Raw genomic sequence first — 17,399 nt, 5'->3', positions numbered from 1 at the left:
CCTGTCTGGCTTTTCCTTTCATCTCTTTTGAAGCACTCAAACCATGTATATGATGGGGTGATGCAGTTGGATCATATTGTACAAACACCCTCTAACAAGTGCCTGATCTTGCTCCTGTTGCCTGCAGTGAGATCAAGGCTCATGAATTATACTGCAGATGCAACCATATTTTTTATTAGAATTCCAAAGTTCCTGGGCTTGGTCACTAGAGGGTACCGTTGCCCCAACCGCAAAGCAGGAGATGGCTTCAGTGCTTAGATATCCATTACTGCACAATAACTAGTGATTGTCCAAATGGATTTGCACAAGCTTGATCGTTCCACGGTGTGAGAATTAAAGAAGCAGATGTTTGACCTACTTCGCCAATCTGTGGTAGACAAGTTCAGACTTAGTTTATATGTATCTGTAACACAGTGTTGCAGAATGTTATCAACAGCTGCTAATTCTTCATTCACTAAAGCTGCTTTCTAGCTTCAAGAGTATGCTTTGTTCTACTTTTTATAAATATGCTAATGCTAAGGAGTAATGACCAGCCCTCATCACACATTAAGCACTTGATAACTTTGGAGCATAAAGACAGGTTTCAGAGTAACAGCCGTGTTAGTCTGTATTCTCAAAAAGAAAAGGAGTACTTGTGGCACCTTAGAGACTAACCAATTTATTTGAGCATGAGCTTTCGTGAGCTACAGCTCACTTCATCGGATGCATACCGTGGAAACTGCAGCAGACTTTATATACACACAGAGACCATGAAGCAATACCTCCTCCCACCCCACTGTCCTGCTGGTAATAGCTTATCTAAAGTGATCATCAATGGCCCAACTTGATGATCACTTTAGATAAGCTATTACCAGCAGGACAGTGGGGTGGGAGGAGGTATTGCTTCATGGTCTCTGTGTGTATATAAAGTCTGCTGCAGTTTCCACGGTATGCATCCGATGAAGTGAGCTGTAGCTCACGAAAGCTCATGCTCAAATAAATTGGTTAGTCTCTAAGGTGCCACAAGTACTCATTTTCTTTTTGGAGCATAAAGTGTGTTCTACAGCACCTGCTCTTTTGAGACCTTGTTAAAGCGTGAGCTGGCATATTCCCCCCCCCCATTTATTTATTTCTTTTAAAGCTCATATATTTTCCCCATTCTTAAATTCTTCAAATGTTTTTTCCTACCTTGCAAGTAAAACCCCTAGTGCCAAGACCTGAGCAGTTCTGCTCCAAAATACTCATCAGGTTGCCTATCTTAGAGAGGGAAGGAAAAATAGAAGAGTAAATAGATTTCAGTTTCAAGCTTCTGAAGTTCGCTTATAAACTGTGAAGGAAAATACGAAAGCAAGAATAAGAGGTTCAGCTCTTTGTTTATGAGCAAACCCCAGACTTCCAAGCTAACAGAGGAGAATGTGAAGCCATGGACTACTACTGTACAAAAGGAATAGCCTGAAAAGAGGAAAAGTTACCGTCAGCTTCAAGTACATGAACTGATCTGAAAGTTACAACCGTGTGGTGTCTGCTTGGAGGCACATGAGGCCTGTTGGATATAGGCATGCCCAGTTCCCAGTGAGTAGTTTTTCATGTTTCATTAATCACCATAACCACTAGTGAAAATCGTGCACCCCGTCTCCCTGTGCTGGTAGTGCCAATAGAGGCCAAAGGTTGAATGGACCATGGAGTGGGAAGGACTCACATGCCTGGAAAGTAGATCCCTACAGGGCAGGAGTGGGGCACGTTTGCAGGACAGTGTGGGGAATCTGCACTGCAGCTTCTTTTGCTGTATTGTATCTGTCCTGCGTTTAAACAGAGGGATGTAGCCTTTCGCTAGGGCTAAGTTCATAGAAAAGTCAAAAGATTGTGTGGTCAAAACCGAGTATTAAAATACAGCTATGGACGAAGAGATCTTCTGACTGGGAGACAACAGTCTGAGTCAGAGGGAAACGGGCACACTCTGACCCTCACTCCCCCAAGTCGTAGGATGGTGAAAGAGAGCAGGGGGTTGCAAGGAAAGAGATGGATAGGTGAATGCAGAAGGTTGCGTAAATCCTGGTTCTTCCAGGCGGTGGCGCTGCTGTTTCAGCACTCCCAAGTTCCTCCTCCCCTTGGCTCTGGCTGCTAGGAAATGACCTAAGAGGAAACCCGCGCGTTTGCAATGGAAAGAATCCGTCTGGTGGTAATCACTGACCCCAAAGAAGCTGAAAAGTAAGAGCAGCAGTTGAGAGTTGCCGCCTGATTGTGCCGCCTGGGGTCTCTCAGGGCGCTTTCCTGGTGGAGGGGCGAATGTATGAAGGATGCCTATCTTGCATTTGCATTCCATGCTTGAACTGCTGCCTTTCCTGCTTCTGCTGCTGCTGTTCTTGGCGCTGGGTTTTTTCCTGATCTATCTCCAAAAACCCGAACCTGAAAGCAAGAAGAATTAGGGGTAGGGGCGGTTCTTCTCTAATGCGAAGAAGGCACCAAAGATGCGAGCGCTCGAGTCCTGAAAAAAACTCTCTGGCAGAGTGAAGAGAAAAGCCGGAGCAGGTTGGTGATATTTGCAAATCTGTCTGGGCTGGGCTGCTCAGAAACAAACTTTTGCTTCTTTTGGGTGGAGTAGCAATTATTTTTCAAGCCGGGACATTTCTCTGCTGACTTTCTCGACTGCTGTCCTGCTTTTAAAGCAAACCAAACACCTGATTCCTTGATCCCGTTCTAGGGTTTTTCAGTAAATTTTTTGTTCGTTGTTTTTTCCTCATCTAGGGAGAGAGTTTGTAATTTTAATGGTGGCCATAATTTGAGGCAATTTTTCTGGAGTTTTTGAGGCCTAAAATCACTTTTTTCTCTTAACCAGCTATCCTAGATAGATAAATTCCTAAAAACAGGTGATAGGGCAGGCACTTTCATAATTGTTTTATGCTTGAAATTTACATTGATATCCTGATTTCCCCCCCTCCTGCTGAAAGTGTTCCCCTGCTGTAAATTAATATATAGGTGGCTGTTTAGGTACCCTGGTGATGGGGTTCCTTCTTAAAAGGTAAATGGATAGAGAGACATGCCCCTAAAATTGTGTTATGAAGTAAATCAACCCACATCAAGTTCTGGGTATTTAACCCCTTCTCTCAGGATGGACCTTCAACCCCACCACCATTATCACCAGCCACACCCACACACATTATAGATAACCTAGTCCTGGCAAGGGGAAAATCTTGACCCCCTGTTCTATCTTTTATTCATGGCTCTCATTACCAAAGTATCAAAACGCCTCACAATTTTAATGTTTTTATCCTCAGCACCCCTATGAGGCAGGACAGTGCTGTTATCCCCATTTTACAGTTGGGAACTGAGGCACAGAGAAACTGTGACTTGCCTGAGGTCACACAGGGAGCCTGTAGTAGAGCAGGGAGTTGAACCCAGGTCTCCCAAGTCCCAGGCTAGCATCCAAATCACTGGGACTGTCCTTCCTCTCTTTTGTAGTGGTTTTAGTTGGAATCAGAGATTTTAGTGTTGGGAGAGCCCTGTTATGCTGCCCTACTGTTTTTCCTGCCCACATGTCAGGAGATGAGTCCCAAGATTTGGGGAGGGTATTTATAGTCAGTCACTTGAGTGAGGGAACCTCAATCCTGTTGCTCACTCTTACTGTTTGTATGGAGCCTTCTCTGAGCTCTAATGTGGGGAGGCTGGTATTGGACTGACAGGACATAGTTGGGAGTAGTGGTGGTGGGACTCCCACAGCAGTGTTATAAAATATACCAAGGAACCAGCAGCAAACTGAGTTGCTTGGGACAGTTTCAAATGTACCAAGTCCTGTGTTTTATCCTGCTCCTCCCCAGCAGCCATGTAATGACTCTTCTGTGGTGGATAAAGGATCTTCAAGGACAGATGAAACATGTTACTGGTGGGATCACTTGTTATCATCTTAAATTGAGTTATTTTCTCCTGGGCTTCTGAGAATCTCTGATCCAGGCCTGGGAAGCTCCGTGTTTGGGTGTGGAAGGTAGGCAGGAGCTCATCCCCCCCCCTCACCTCCCTGTGGCAGTATTAAATCTATGAAGGTGCATTGTGCAGAGTGATGTGCTTCTAGCCAGGGCAGCAGCCCACATGCTGGGGTTGGTAAGTGGCTTCACTCTGCACTCAGCTGGCAGCAGCAGGCAGCTCATCCCCATTTGGAGGGGTGAGACCCTCCTATTCTCCAGAAACCTGAACAGGCTCAGATGAAGCTGAGTGCTTGCACAGTTAGTAAGAGTGCTGGGCCTTCTCTCCAGCCAACCCGCTTGACTTCTGGGTGCTCTCACCACACATCCTCTGAAACACTCTCATCCTCTTCTTTCTGGAGAATGAGCAGCAACTGTGCTCTGGCCCAGATGTCTGTGGTAGGAGACAGAGGGAGAGAGGACCAAGAGAGGAGAAATGTGACTGAGTCTTTAGAGGATTTAATAAAAGAAGGGACGTCTCAAGCTGTGGCCTGAAATTCCTGAGAGGCCAATGGGGGTCACAGGCGCTGGCTTCTAATTTTCCCTGGGGGTGCTCAACCCCTGCTCAGCCCCAGACCCTGCCCTTCTCCTAAACCCCCACCCTGCGTCTTCCTGCCCCCGCTCTGGCCCCACCTATTCCCGCCCCCACTCCACCTCACCTATTCCCTGCCCCATTCTGCCCCTTCCCCCGAGAGCACCCCATCCCCGCTCCCCCTCCCTCCCAGCGTCTCCTGCATGCTACTGAACAGCTGTTCTGCAGTATGCGGGAGGCACCGGGAGGGAGGGGGAGCAGTTGATTGGTGGGCGGGGGAGCCTGGCTGGCGGTGGGTGCAAAGCACCCGCTAATTTTTTCCATGGGTGCTCCAGCCTTAGAGCATCCGTGGAGTCAGCACCTATGATGGGGGTGTTTGGTTGTCAATCAATAGAAGCTCCATTCTTCATATCCACAGTGTATGTGTCTGCCCCAGCCTCTGTGTTCTGTTCCTGCCCATCTGCGTTGCACAAGGAGCTGGAGTCAGGCTGTGTGGCTGGCCACTACTGAATGACTGCCAAATGCTGAAGTTAACAAGGGGGAGGGGTATTGGGACCAGGTGGCAGATACTTGAATGCAGTCATAGATTTTAAGGCCAGAGGGGACCATTACGATCAGTGGGTCTCAACTTTTTTTTACTGGTGACCCCTTTCATATCACAAGCCTCTGAGTGCAACCCCCCCCACAATAAATTAAACACACTTTTTAATATATTTAACACCATTATAAATGCTGGAGGCAAGTGGGGTTTGGGGTGGAGGTTGGCAGCTCGCGACCCCACCATGTAATGACCTCATGACCCCCTGAGGGGTCCTGACCCCCAGTTTGAGAACCCCTGATCTAGTCTGACCCCCTGCGTAGCCAGAGGCCAGGCACACTCATCCACTGATTCCTGCATAGAGCCCATATGTCAGAGGTTTTCATGTTGGGGGCGCACGGAGGAACGTTCGGGGGTGCTAGTGGTGATGCCAAGTGCCTCAGGCTTTGGCTGTGGGTGGTGGGGCTTGGGGAGAGAGTGCCACCTCCAAACCCGACTTATCTTAGTGGGCCACCCAGCCTGTGAGTCAGTGTCAACACCTCCGTGCCCAGCAATGGCTCCGCCCCAAAAGACCATTGCACACACCTTCCTCCACCCTGAAAATCTGCGGCGGGGAGGTTCAGGTATTGGGGAGAGCAACCAAAAATTGTAACTCAAACTGGGGGCTCAGCTCAAAAAGTTTGACAACTGGTGCCATATGTTGTGGCTGAGCTAGGCAATCTTGTTTTTAGAAAGATGCCCAATCTTGATTTAAAGACTTGGGTGTTGTATACCCTGCTCCCCTTTGCTCTGTGATCTTCACTGCACTGAGAGTCATTGATGCTGCAGTGTCCCTTGGAATAGAGACATGATGGGACTCAGGAGTAGTGAACACAACTGGGATTTGTTGTTTATTACGCTGAGCATTCATGGCTGGTCTTCACAGGCCCTTTTCTCCCCATACATCCCACCAGTGCTAACCACAGTAGGATCATTTGATAGACACAGCACTGGCATTTTTACTATCAGGCTATCTGCATTTGCTTTGAGCAGGGTTAGTTGATGCAGTGGTAAAAAGGCCAGCAGCTATGGGCTCTCTACACTAAGGTGACCACTGGCCGCTAGCTGTTCCTGTGTTAGCAATGGTGGGATGCTTCAGGGGAAAAAGGCTAGGGGAGAACCAGATCCTGTAGCCTCCTAGCGCTCTAGCTTGCAGCCTAAGGTGGAGGTGCTGCACAGTGTTACCACGCAGGGTGTGTCAAAATGCCAGGCCAGACTCAGCAATCGGAAAGTGGACTACCACTACTGCTTACCCTACCAGCCATTCATGAAGCTCTGTCTGATAGAATGACATCACATCCTCATTAGGAAAGAGAAGGTTAATCAAGAATGCACACAGAGCTCTGTGTGAGTCATCATCATTGCTGAATCTCAACATCTGTGTCTGCTCTCTGTGAGAGATGGCTGCCAAGATAGGCAAAGTATTCTACATTTTCCAGTTCTTCTTTTTCAATGTAGATCTTCCTTGCTGGCTGGTGGAGAACTTTTGTTTTGCTGATGTTTAGAGTTAGTCCTAGGCTTTTGTAAGCTTCAGAGAAGCAATTTAGGGCTGTTTGTAGATCCTCTGAGTGTGCAATTACAGCACAATCATGTGCGTACAGAAGTTCGGTTATTGTTGACGATATTACTTTAGTTCTGGCATGGAGACGATTTAGTTGAGAATACACACAGAGATCTGAGTAAGTACATGGTATAAAATCAAGGAGGAGTTTACCTGGAAGAGACACCTTGTGGACAGGGAGCAAGAGATTGTAACTTGTGTGAATTTCCGTAACTTAGAACCAGAGAATGTTTGCTAATTAAACATTGCTGTAAAACCAAAAGGGACCTCCCATCTCCTTATAAATGCATTAGGGGGTATAAACTATATCTAAACCCAAGTCTCTAGGCAGGCAACATGTTTGACTACAGGAGAGTGTTCTGCTGTCTGGAATATAGTCAGACACAGAGTTGTGAGAGAGCTAGAAGGTCTCTGCTGTGTTTGAAAACAGGAAACTTGCAATGACTGGGTCTGATTCTGTGCTGTGCTTCGGGTACAGCCGAGCGGGGAGCAAAGGTGGCTTTACCCCACCTTTGCACTCTCCAGTTTCTGGGCTGCTCCAGGAACCAAAATGGCGCTTGTGTCAGAGCATTGAGGGGTTGCTCTAACTTAAAAGCAGCTTGGGACAGGCTGCTGTGAGGTGCAGGGCTATACCCTCTTACTTCTGGCACACCTCTTATATAGGCCTTCATCTCGCTAATCCCTGATATCTGCTTCCTGGGCAGTTTGCACAGTGACTGTGGAATTCTGATGAGCTGGCAAAACCCACTGAATGCTCCACTTGGACATTTGCCCTCCCAGTGTTTGTGACACAGGCCACTGCAGCCCTGCAGTAAACCTTTGGTGCCGCACCGACCAGTGGCTGGTCTCACATTAGGTAAGACTGGATGCGTATGTGAAATGACTACTCCCCCAAAATAACTAAGCAGAAGAAAACCCAGGAGTTTTTAGGATCATTTCATACAAGGGAGAATACTGCGAGCTCTAAAGGAGACTAGAGACTTAATAATGTTGTTGGCTGTAGAATTTGCTCGCTATCTCTGTTTGCCTCAGTGAGCAAGATTCATCTCTGGCGCAGCCCCTCTGAAGTCGATGTTACTGTGTGAAAGCAGCTCTGCTATTAACTGACAGTGCAGGAGGGAGGTGGACTGGATGACCATCCGTATGTTTTGAATCTTTCTTATGTCTTTGAGCAAAATCAGCTGAATTGTGGGTTCAAAGCCACATGCGAGCAAATGAATCAGCAGATCCATGCCGTGCTCTTGTGTGCATTTCCCTGTGACAGACTCAGGCTGTTACTCCCTTTAAAATAACATATTTTTGTTGCCTCTGGGTGGGCTGTTTGTTTTTGAAGTTGCAGCTCAACAGTTTAAATAGGTTATTATATCAGAAAATATATGGTCTACCGAAGAGAGCCCACTGGCCCAAAACCCCTTGTGAAAGTGTGGCAGACGGAAGGGATTATAAAAAATAGTAGTGATGGTTTCCCAGGATTTGGGGCGGTGCAGTTTGGAAAAATCTTACAACCCCAAAATAACTGAGTGCTCTTTACATTAGTGAATTGGTTAAACTATACAGTACTCCAGCGTTTCCCCAAATGGCAACAAAAACACCAACACTTACCCTCACCCATCTCCCTGTCTAACTAAGCCGTGTTTGATCTCTTCTTCAGGGTTTGCCACTAACAGCCACTTCCCTAACTGCGCTGTCGGAGCAGGCCAGACATGGGAGACACGGGCAAAGAAGAGTATAAGATACAGTCATTCGACACCGAGACGCAGCAGTTACTGAAAACTGCTCTCAAAGGTCAGCAAGCACCTGTCTTTCCAGCCCCCATGCCATGGCTTCCATGCTCAAGCTGGCTGGCAGATCATTCCTGAACAACCAGATGCCATTTTGTCTTGTTAACACTGATGGCTCCGAATAGGAGAGCTACGTCAGAAATGCCATTAGGCTGCTGCTTGACCCCCAAGGCCTTTTCCCCACCATGGGTGAGCTAGTGCTGGAACACACAATCTCTACTCCCTGCCACCTCCTCCCTGAGATTTAAGGCACAGTTGTCTGAGTTCAATTCCAGATTCTGGAGGGGCGTGTCCTCTAGTGGTTATAATTTTTCTGCTCCTGTGCCCTCAAACTGTCTCTGTTCCCATCCACCGGCCATCCCTCTATTCATTCTCCCCCAATCCCAGATTCTGCTCTCCCATACTGCTACTATCCCCCCATCCCCCTATTCCTACCCCAGCCTCTGCTCCTGCCCAGTCCCCCCATCTGCTGTCTGTCTCCCCCGTGCTCCGAGTCATCCCTAGCTACTTCCCCATCCCCTTCAGCAAATAATCAACATCCTCCAATCCCAGATTCTGCACTCCCACTCCTCCTCCTGCCCCAATTCCCTTTGCTCCTATCCAACCCCCCTACCTTGCCTTCTGCCCCCTCCACCTTTGTGCCTATATATTCTCCCATTCTCCTCCCCTGCCCTCTGTACATCTCTCACCCTCTGGCAACTGCTCCCCTTCTGCTTCTCCCCACCTCTTGCTCCTGCAATCTCCCTTCTTCCCCCTGCCACCCCATTCCTTGCTCCTTTGCATTGCAGTCAGGGTGCTTCCTCCTTCTCCTGGACCCACCAGCAGGGGGAGCATTGAGAGCACAAGGGAGAGTGTCTCACTGCTCTTAGGTTTCAGAGGGGTAACCATGTTAGTCTGTATCAGCAAAAGCAACGAGGAGTCCTTGTGGCACCTTAGAGACCAACAAATTTATTTGGGTTATGCCCAGATAAATTTGTTAGTCTCGAAGGTGCCACAGGGGCTCCTCGTTGTTTTTTCCCTGCTCTCAATTCTTGTGCCTGCTGCCACAGTGGGCTCTGACAGCCAGGAGAAGCAGTTGCAAGGAGAGTCCTGACCAGTCCCTGCAGACCTAGGTTGAAGCGTGCTCAGTGCAGCCAGAATTGGCAGAGAATTTCTCCACACGTTTCTAATGAGCACAGAATCATAGAACTGTAGGGCTTGAAGAACCTCAAGAGGTCATCTAGTCCAGTCGCCAGCGCTCAGGACCAAGTAAACCTAGACCATTCCCAACAGGTGTTTGTCCAGCCTGTTCTTAGAAACTTCCAGTGATCAGGATTCCACAACCACCCTTAGAAGCCTATTCCAGTACTTAACTATCATTATAGTTAGAAAGTTATTCCTAATAGCTAACCTTAACCTCCTTTGCTGCAGATTAAGCCAATTACTTCTTGTCCTATCTTCACTGGACATGGAGAACAATTGATCACCGTTTTCTTTGTAGCAGCCCTTTATATATTTGAATACTGTTAGCAGGTCTTCCATTAGTCGTCTTTTCTCAAAGCTAAACAAGCCCAGTTTTTTTAACCTTTCCTCAGAGGTCGGATTTTCTAAACCTTCTACCAGTTTTGTAGCTGTCCTCTGGACTTTCTCCAGTTTGTCCACATCTTTCTTAGAGTGTGGAAACCAGAACTGGACACAGCACTCCAGCTAAGGCCTCACCAGTGCCGAGTAGAGCGAGACAGTTGCTTCCTGTGTCTTACATATGATACCACTTTTAATACAGCCCAGAATATTAGCCTTTTTTGCAGCTGCACCACATTGTTGACTCTCAGTCAATCTGTGATGCATTATAACCCCCAGGTCCTTTTCTGCAGTATTCTTGCCTAGCCAGTTATTCCCTGTGTCATAGTTGTGCATTTGATTTTTCCTTCATAAATGTGTAGCTTTGCCCTTGTCTTTACTGAATTTCATCTTCTTGATTTCCGAACCAATTCTCTAATTTGTCAAGATCGTTTTGAATTCTTATCCTGTCTTCCAAAGTGCTATCAACCCCACTCATCTTGGTGTTATCCACAAATGTAATTTATAAGCATACTCTCCACTCCATTATCCAAGTCATTCATTAAAATATTGAATAGTCCTGGACTGACCCCTGCAGTATTACATCCCCACAGTTTAGCAGCAAACCATTGATAACTACTCTTTGGCTATGGTCCTTCTACCAATTTTGCACCCATTTTATAATAATTTTAAGCTAGACCACATTTCCCTCATTTGCTTTTGAGAATGTCATGTGGGACTGTGTACAAATGTGTGGGTCTGTGCCTCAAAGCATGGAGACCCTATACTACAGCATCTCAACTAAACAGTTGTAGGAAATTTTTTAACATGAGTAAACAACATGTTTCCCCCTAATTTCATTCTTAGAAACAGCTGAACCATTTTAGCTGAAATATTTCAAAAACTTCAGCCTAAGGCAGGCATCCAACATAGAAAATTTCACGTCAAACAGTTTGTTTGGCAAAGCTAGCAGCTGAAAACCAGGTCTTATAATGGAAAGTGTAGGGCAGTGGTCACCAACCGGTCAATCGTGATCGACTGGTCGATCCTAGAGGATCTCCCAGTCAATCGCAATCTCCAGTGGTGCAGCAGGGCTGCCACTAAAGCAGGCTCCCTGCCTGCCCCAGCCCCACGCCGCTCCCAGAAGTGGCCAGCGCGGCCCTGGGTGGGAGGGGGGACAGGGGTTTCCCTCCGCATGCTGCCCCTCTCTGCAAGCATCGCCCCCGCAGCTCCCATTGGCCGGGAAAGGGGAGCTGTGGCCAATGGGAGCTGCGGGGGCGATGCTTGCAGAGAGGGGCAGCACGGAGAGCCACGTGCCCTACCCCAGGAGCTGCAGGGGCATGTTGGCCCCTTCCGGGGGCGGCATGGGGCCAGAGTAGGCAGGGAGTCTGCCTCAGCAGCAGCCATGCTGCACCGCAGACCAGAAGCTGCCGGAGGTAAGTGCTGCCCGGCGGAAGGCCACACTCCAACCTCCAGCCGCCCTGAGCTTCCTCCTGGAGCCAGCACCCTATACCCCCTCCTGCACCCTGAACCCCCTCCTGTACCCGAAGCCCCAGCCTTGAGCCCCCTCCCAAAGCCAGAACCCAAAAACCCCTTCCTGCACCCCAAGCCCCAGCCCTGACCCCCCTCTGAGCCAGCACCCCGTATCCCCTCCTGCACCCGTGCTCCAGCCCTGACCCCCTCACAGAGCCAGCACCCTGTACCCCCTCCTGCACCCCAACAATCTGCCCCAGCCTGGAGCCCCCTCCTGCACCCAAACTCCCTCCCAGAGCCCGCTCCTGCACCTAAACTCCCTCCCAGAGCTTGTATCCCTCACCCCCTCCTGCACCCCTGCCCCAGGCTCAGCCCAGAGCCCCCTCCCACACTGCAAACCCCTCAGCCCCAGCCCAGAGCCCACTCCCCAACCCCAACCCCAGCCCAGTGAAAGTGAGTGAGGGTCGGGGAGAGCAAGCGACGGATTGGGGGAATGGGATGAGTGGGACAGGGCTTTGGGAAAGGGGTGGGGCCTCGGGGAAGGGGCGGGGAAGATCCTGAGTTGCCCTTAAATTCAAAAAATGATCTTGGGTGTGAAAAGGTTGGAGACCACTGTTGTAGGGCAACCTTAACTATAGGCAGCGCTAAGGGTGCTGCCTACAATAACTGTAGAATGTGTTTGTGTGTATACATACTACTGCTCCCAGCTGGGTGGAATTAGAACTGGTCATTTGTGTTTTAGGCTCTGTGCCACTAACAAATTCTCCTGTAGGTCAAGTGGCTAGGGCTTCTGCTTTTGACCAGAAGGATCTTAATTCTGTGTCCATTGTCACCATGTAATCTCAGGTGGCCCTGATGGTGCAGCACAGTGACAACTGTGAAGTTCATTGTGGCTTCCAATTATAGGCGTTAACTCTTGCAGCCTCCTGTGAATTAGAGCAGTATAGAATCATAGAAATGTAGGACAGGACATTGTCCCTGTTTTTCAGGTGTAGAAATTTAGGCACGAAGAGGGTAAGTGAGTTGCCCAAGGTCTCACAGAGAGTTGGTGACAGAAGCAGGAATAAAGTGCAAATGTCCTGACTCTTGTACCCTTGCTCCGGTCACTCCTCAGCCTGTTACCAGCATCCTCCCCTCATCAGGGGCTTAACAGACACTGCCATATTCATTTGTTTTTCATCCTTTTTAAGCATTTTTTTCCCCTTCTGGAAGTTTGGTGTCCTAGGGAAAAGCCCAGGTAGGAGGGGTTGGGGTTGGAGGCCTCATAGGGAAAAGCCAGCCCGGCTTCTCAGCTATAGCATCTGTATTCAAAGCATAATGAAAATTTGCCTATTCAGCTCAAATTTAAACTAGCCCCCTACTCTCACTCTTTTTCCCCTTTCCCCTCCCCTTGTGATGACTGTCTCTCTGCCAAAAAATGCTAAGCACCCTCTGAAGATGCCAACCCTGATGCAGTCTGTAGGGGGGCTACAGCAGCTGAGTTAATTGTCTCTGGTCCCTGCCAGCCTGGGAGTGAGACTGAGTTCTTACAGCATGGTAGCTCAACACACTCCCATGTGCACCGTAGCTGCTTTGCTGGTGGTCTGAAGCACGAGCAGGGAGGGTGTGAAGTTGGGAATCTGTGCAGTGTTGGGAAGTGAGTGTGCTATGCTGACGGTATCATGTCTTTCCCTGCAGACCCCAGCAGTGTAGACCTGGAGAAAGTGGCTAATATAATCGTGGATCAGTCCCTCAAAGACTCTGTGTTCAGTAAGGAGGCTGGGCGCATTTGCTACACCATCATCCAGGTGAGAGGATGTCAGCATGCTGACAGCAAATCCGTAGTGAGTCACAGCCTGCCCTTCCGGATCACAGCTAGTGCTAGTGGGTACCCTGGCATCTCAGCTGGGCCTGCCTCAGTCCTACAGCATTTACAGAGAACTTTTAATCTGCAAAGCACTTTACTAGCACTACTGAGTCATCCAATGCCACCCTCTAGAGGAGTATCATCTCCTTTTCAAAGAAAGCAGAAATTCAGGCACACAGAAGGAAAGACTTGCAAAAGGTCACGCAGGGAATACAACCCAGCACCTCCTTTCTCCCAGTCCTGCATTCTGATCACCAGACCAGCTGCTCTCTGTCTTTGTAAATGTTTTAATGGAGGCTACCACCACTTGCCCCATCTGCCACAGATATGCAGAAATCCAAACCTGCCCCTGTCTGTGAGTGCAGTTTCTCAGGCTGAACTGGAAGAGGGTTCCCTAATCTTGGGGGCAGTGGCCTTCATGGCAGAGGAACTTATCCAGCATATATAAAAGGTTTATTTCCATAAGATCAGGAGTGAGTCTGGCCTATGGAATTCTGCATGCTGGGAGGAGATTCTCTAGCTCCAGTGAAGCAGTGAAATAGAGGATGAGAATGGGAAGGGATGTGCAGGCCATGACAGTAGCCTCAACTCCGCTTGCAGTTAGACTCCCACCAGTCGTCTTTCTCTGTGCAACAATGGGAGTCTGATAATGAGTGATATGTAAAGACGCTAGTAATGTGGGTACCCACATTGTCTCCCCCCCCCCGCTTTCCTCACTGTTCTGGGGTCGTAGGCAGAGAGCAAGCAGGTGGGCCAGAGCATTTTCCGACGGAGTCTGCTTAACCGACTGCAACAGGAGTATAAGGACCGGGAAGAGCTGCGAGCCCGCTCACCCCAGGCATGGATCTGTTACGTCACCTTCATCTGTAACATCTTTGACTACCTGAGGGTAAGGTGCCTATGCAGAGGACATCCCTATCTGCTGCCTTATGGCTAAAGAGGATCTGAACCAAACCCCTCCAGAGTTAGGGGCCAGAGTTTGGAACCTGGAGTGAATTCTGAATTTTGTGGCTAAACCCAAAAATCTTGATTCTGAACTCCTTACTCTTTGTGTGGACTGGGGATCTGCATTCAAACATTACAGTTCAGGCTCTTCACTATTGTTATGTTGCCCTCTGCATATTGGAGACCATTGCTTGCTGTTCCCCTTATCAATAAAGTAGGGGATGAAGGAAGAGTTGTTGGTATATAGAGCTGAGCAAATAATTCTTAATAAACAAACTTTGAACAAATTTAGCATCCCTCACAGCTCCTGGAACAGGTGCACACACCTTTATTCGTTGGTTGGCACACACTTTTTGGAGTTCTTTGCTCCAACTGATCTCTAAATTCAAGTCTCGTTGCTTAATTGCAATTGGTTGGGGAAGTTCCATGGTATTATTTCCTGTTCCCTGACTGGATGAGTGCTAAAGCCCTCCCAGCATGCATACTGAAAATAGTTTTCTGGGAGCTTTGTGGTCATAGAACTCATGGGCTCAGATACTGGTAGGCAGTGAAGGCGAAAGGACTGTGAACACATTTGAAATGTGGGAAAAAAGCATGGGTGTAGCGAATTAATTTTAAAATATAACCAAATATTTTTGGAAAATGTGTATTTTTGCATCACTGTCCCATCTCTGTTGGTACCTTTGCCCCATGCAAAGATCCCTGGTCCTCTGGCTAAGAGAGATGTGTCTATATGGTCTCTTAGGCAAATCCTGCTAACAGGAGCTCTGAGCCAGAGTGACACTGTGACTGGTTTCCAGGGGAGCAGTTCCCGTCCCATTTGAGAACAGTGAAGGAACAATTCTTTAAAAATAAAACTCTTCCTCCTCTACCCATGAGCTGATATGTGCATCCGTCCCATTAACAGGTGAACAACATGCCCATGATGGCGCTGGTGAACCCAGTTTATGAATGCCTCTTCCGACTGGCACAACCTGATAGCCTGAAGAAGGAGGAGGAGGTGAGTGCTGGTGGGACGCTAACATGCAAGGAGAGTTTGTACAGCCAAGTGACTGGCAAAAATACTGTCCTGTGAGGGCTGCTCAGAAAGGTTTGAACTGATGTCTGGACCAAAAGGGAGGCATAAAGCCAAACAGAACTTATTTTTCCCTCATACCTATTGTAAGTGGGGTGGGGTAGGGAACAAGGGAGGCTTGTAAGGTGGGACGTTCCTTGCAGCCCCAGAATGGAGGAATTATGGAGGTGCTGGTGCATCCATAATTATGTTGCAACCAAGGTTACATTCTCCTCCCTCATTCCAAACATTTTTAGTTCAAGCTCCAGATCTGACTGTGGCTGATGTAGCTGTGCAGTGATCAGAGCCTCTGAAATGCCAAAAGCACTGAAACAACCAAAGGACTGTTATAAAGTTCATAAGCCACTGGACATGAATTTTGCTTTTGCTTTGATGTTCTCCCTGGCATCCTACCACAACATACCCTTCAAGCACTCAGCCTTACCAGCATCCTGCTCATAGCACAGGTGCTGCTGTTCCTTGTTAGTTGTGAGAGCAACCACCATATGGTCAAAAGAATCCAAATCACCCTGGAAACAGAGCATGGTTCAGACAGTTCTGTCTGTTCTATTCAGGTGCTTACACTGCACCCATTGAAGGAGCTCTGAGGAAATGCTGATCTAGCTTTTGCCACCTGCTGGGACCCTCAGTATGAGTTGATGCGGGTCTAATGGTGTGAATTGCTGCCAGCATGTTTCTTCAGTAATTTCATGTGTGAAGCTGTGGGATCTCATGGAGACACCTCTTTCTGAGAGAGCCCCCTCCAAGCAGCTATCAACATTCAGGTTCCTAGTCACTACCAGAGATTGATGGCAACAAAGAGTAGATGTAGTAGAAATATAGGGGAACAGGGTGGGGAGAACCAGCCTGGATTAATTTAGAGGTGCTGGGGCAGGAGCTCTATTTAGAAACATCATAGGCCCACACTCCATCTTAAGGTGGCCTTTTCCTTTCCTCTTTTAAGGTGGACTGTCTGGTGCTGCAGTTGCACCGCATTGGTGAACAGCTGGAAAAGATGAACTCCCAGCCAATGGATGAGCTCTTCTCCCTTCTGCGAGATGGTTTTCTCCTGGAGGAGGGGCTCAGCTCGCTCTCTCAGCTCCTGTTGCTGGAGATCATAGAGTTCCGGGCTGCAGACTGGAAGATGACAGATGCAGCTCAAAAATACTATTACAGTGAAGTCACAGATTAAACCTTCCACAGCCAGAACTCTCACCCAGGGGCTCAAATAGTTTCACCCTGGCACTTTCACGAGCAAACGTCACAATTATGTTTCAGATATTTTTAAGTTAACATTTTTTCTAATGCTTTTTCTAAATAGGATTTATATTGTTTACTCCCAGTAGACCCTTTGTACTGTGTCTGCTGGACTGCAACAGGGGACAGTTTGATTTGGGGGCAAGGGCAGTTTTAACCTAGTCAGAGCTTCCACTCTCTTTATCTATGGCCCATGTTAATTAATGCCTCTCAAACCATTTTACAGTAGCAGTCAGGAAAGCACAGCCAATGGTTTATACTGAGGTCAGCTCTTTTGTATCAACTCTGTCAGCCACCAACCGAGTTAAGACAAGTGGAAGGAAAAGCTTTCGCAGCTTATTTGGAAAACTCCCCTCTTTGCTGCTTATGCCACATGGAATCTGAGCCCATAACACACAAACCAAGTTTTAAAAACAGTCCTCCAGGATGAGTCTCACCTTGTTCCCTGTGAAATCAAGGGCCCTTTACATGGGCAATCAATTATTATTTCTCCCAACCCTGCCCTCTGGGAGGCTGGGTGCCTATGGAAAGCAGAAGCAACACCTGCTCCTGGAGGAAGGAGACACCACCCAGTGTACATCCGTCATAGCAGCAATTTCCTTGAGCACATGTAGCTAGAAACTGTTTTTATGAGTTTTATATAGTAACCACTATGGAATTTTTTTTCTAAAAAGCAATGTAATGAACTTCAATATTGTACATTTCTGTTGACAAAAGGGACAGGTAAAGGGGAAATAATGTGTTCTATGGAGGTTTTTTCTAATAAAAGTTTTACACTAATGAACACCATGTTTTCTCTCTCCACAGAGCTCTTGCTCTGTAACATTTCTAGGGAGTTGGGCTACTATGGAGGTAGCTACAAACAGGGCATGAAGATCTCTTCTGTAAGATTGCCATGT

At 47.9% G+C, this 17,399-nt stretch overlaps 1 protein-coding gene across 5 annotated transcripts; it reads left to right on the top strand.

Moving 5' to 3' along the window:
* Positions 1-2,008: 2,008 nt before the first annotated feature.
* MIF4GD (MIF4G domain containing) lies at positions 2,009-17,284 on the top strand. 5 transcript variants are annotated; one of them, XM_077833007.1, is made up of 7 exons: positions 2,009-2,187; positions 7,310-7,461; positions 8,257-8,390; positions 13,076-13,185; positions 13,978-14,133; positions 15,097-15,189; positions 16,208-17,284. In XM_077833007.1, exons 3-7 carry the CDS (start codon positions 8,309-8,311, stop codon positions 16,433-16,435), a joined length of 669 nt encoding a protein of 222 aa, XP_077689133.1. In that variant the 5' UTR covers positions 2,009-2,187; positions 7,310-7,461; positions 8,257-8,308; the 3' UTR covers positions 16,436-17,284. The 5 variants fall into 5 exon arrangements, with proteins under 5 accessions (XP_077689133.1, XP_077689132.1, XP_077689136.1 ...); XM_077833006.1 differs by having other exon boundaries at positions 2,009-2,508; XM_077833010.1 differs by lacking the exon at positions 7,310-7,461.
* The last annotated feature ends 115 nt before the right edge of the window (positions 17,285-17,399 follow it).

This window comes from Eretmochelys imbricata, chromosome 14 (assembly GCF_965152235.1).
Source record: "Eretmochelys imbricata isolate rEreImb1 chromosome 14, rEreImb1.hap1, whole genome shotgun sequence".
Classification (NCBI taxonomy): Eukaryota; Metazoa; Chordata; order Testudines; family Cheloniidae; genus Eretmochelys; species Eretmochelys imbricata.
Note: the sequence above shows the minus strand (reverse complement) of the source record. Positions and strands in the feature narration are given on the sequence as shown.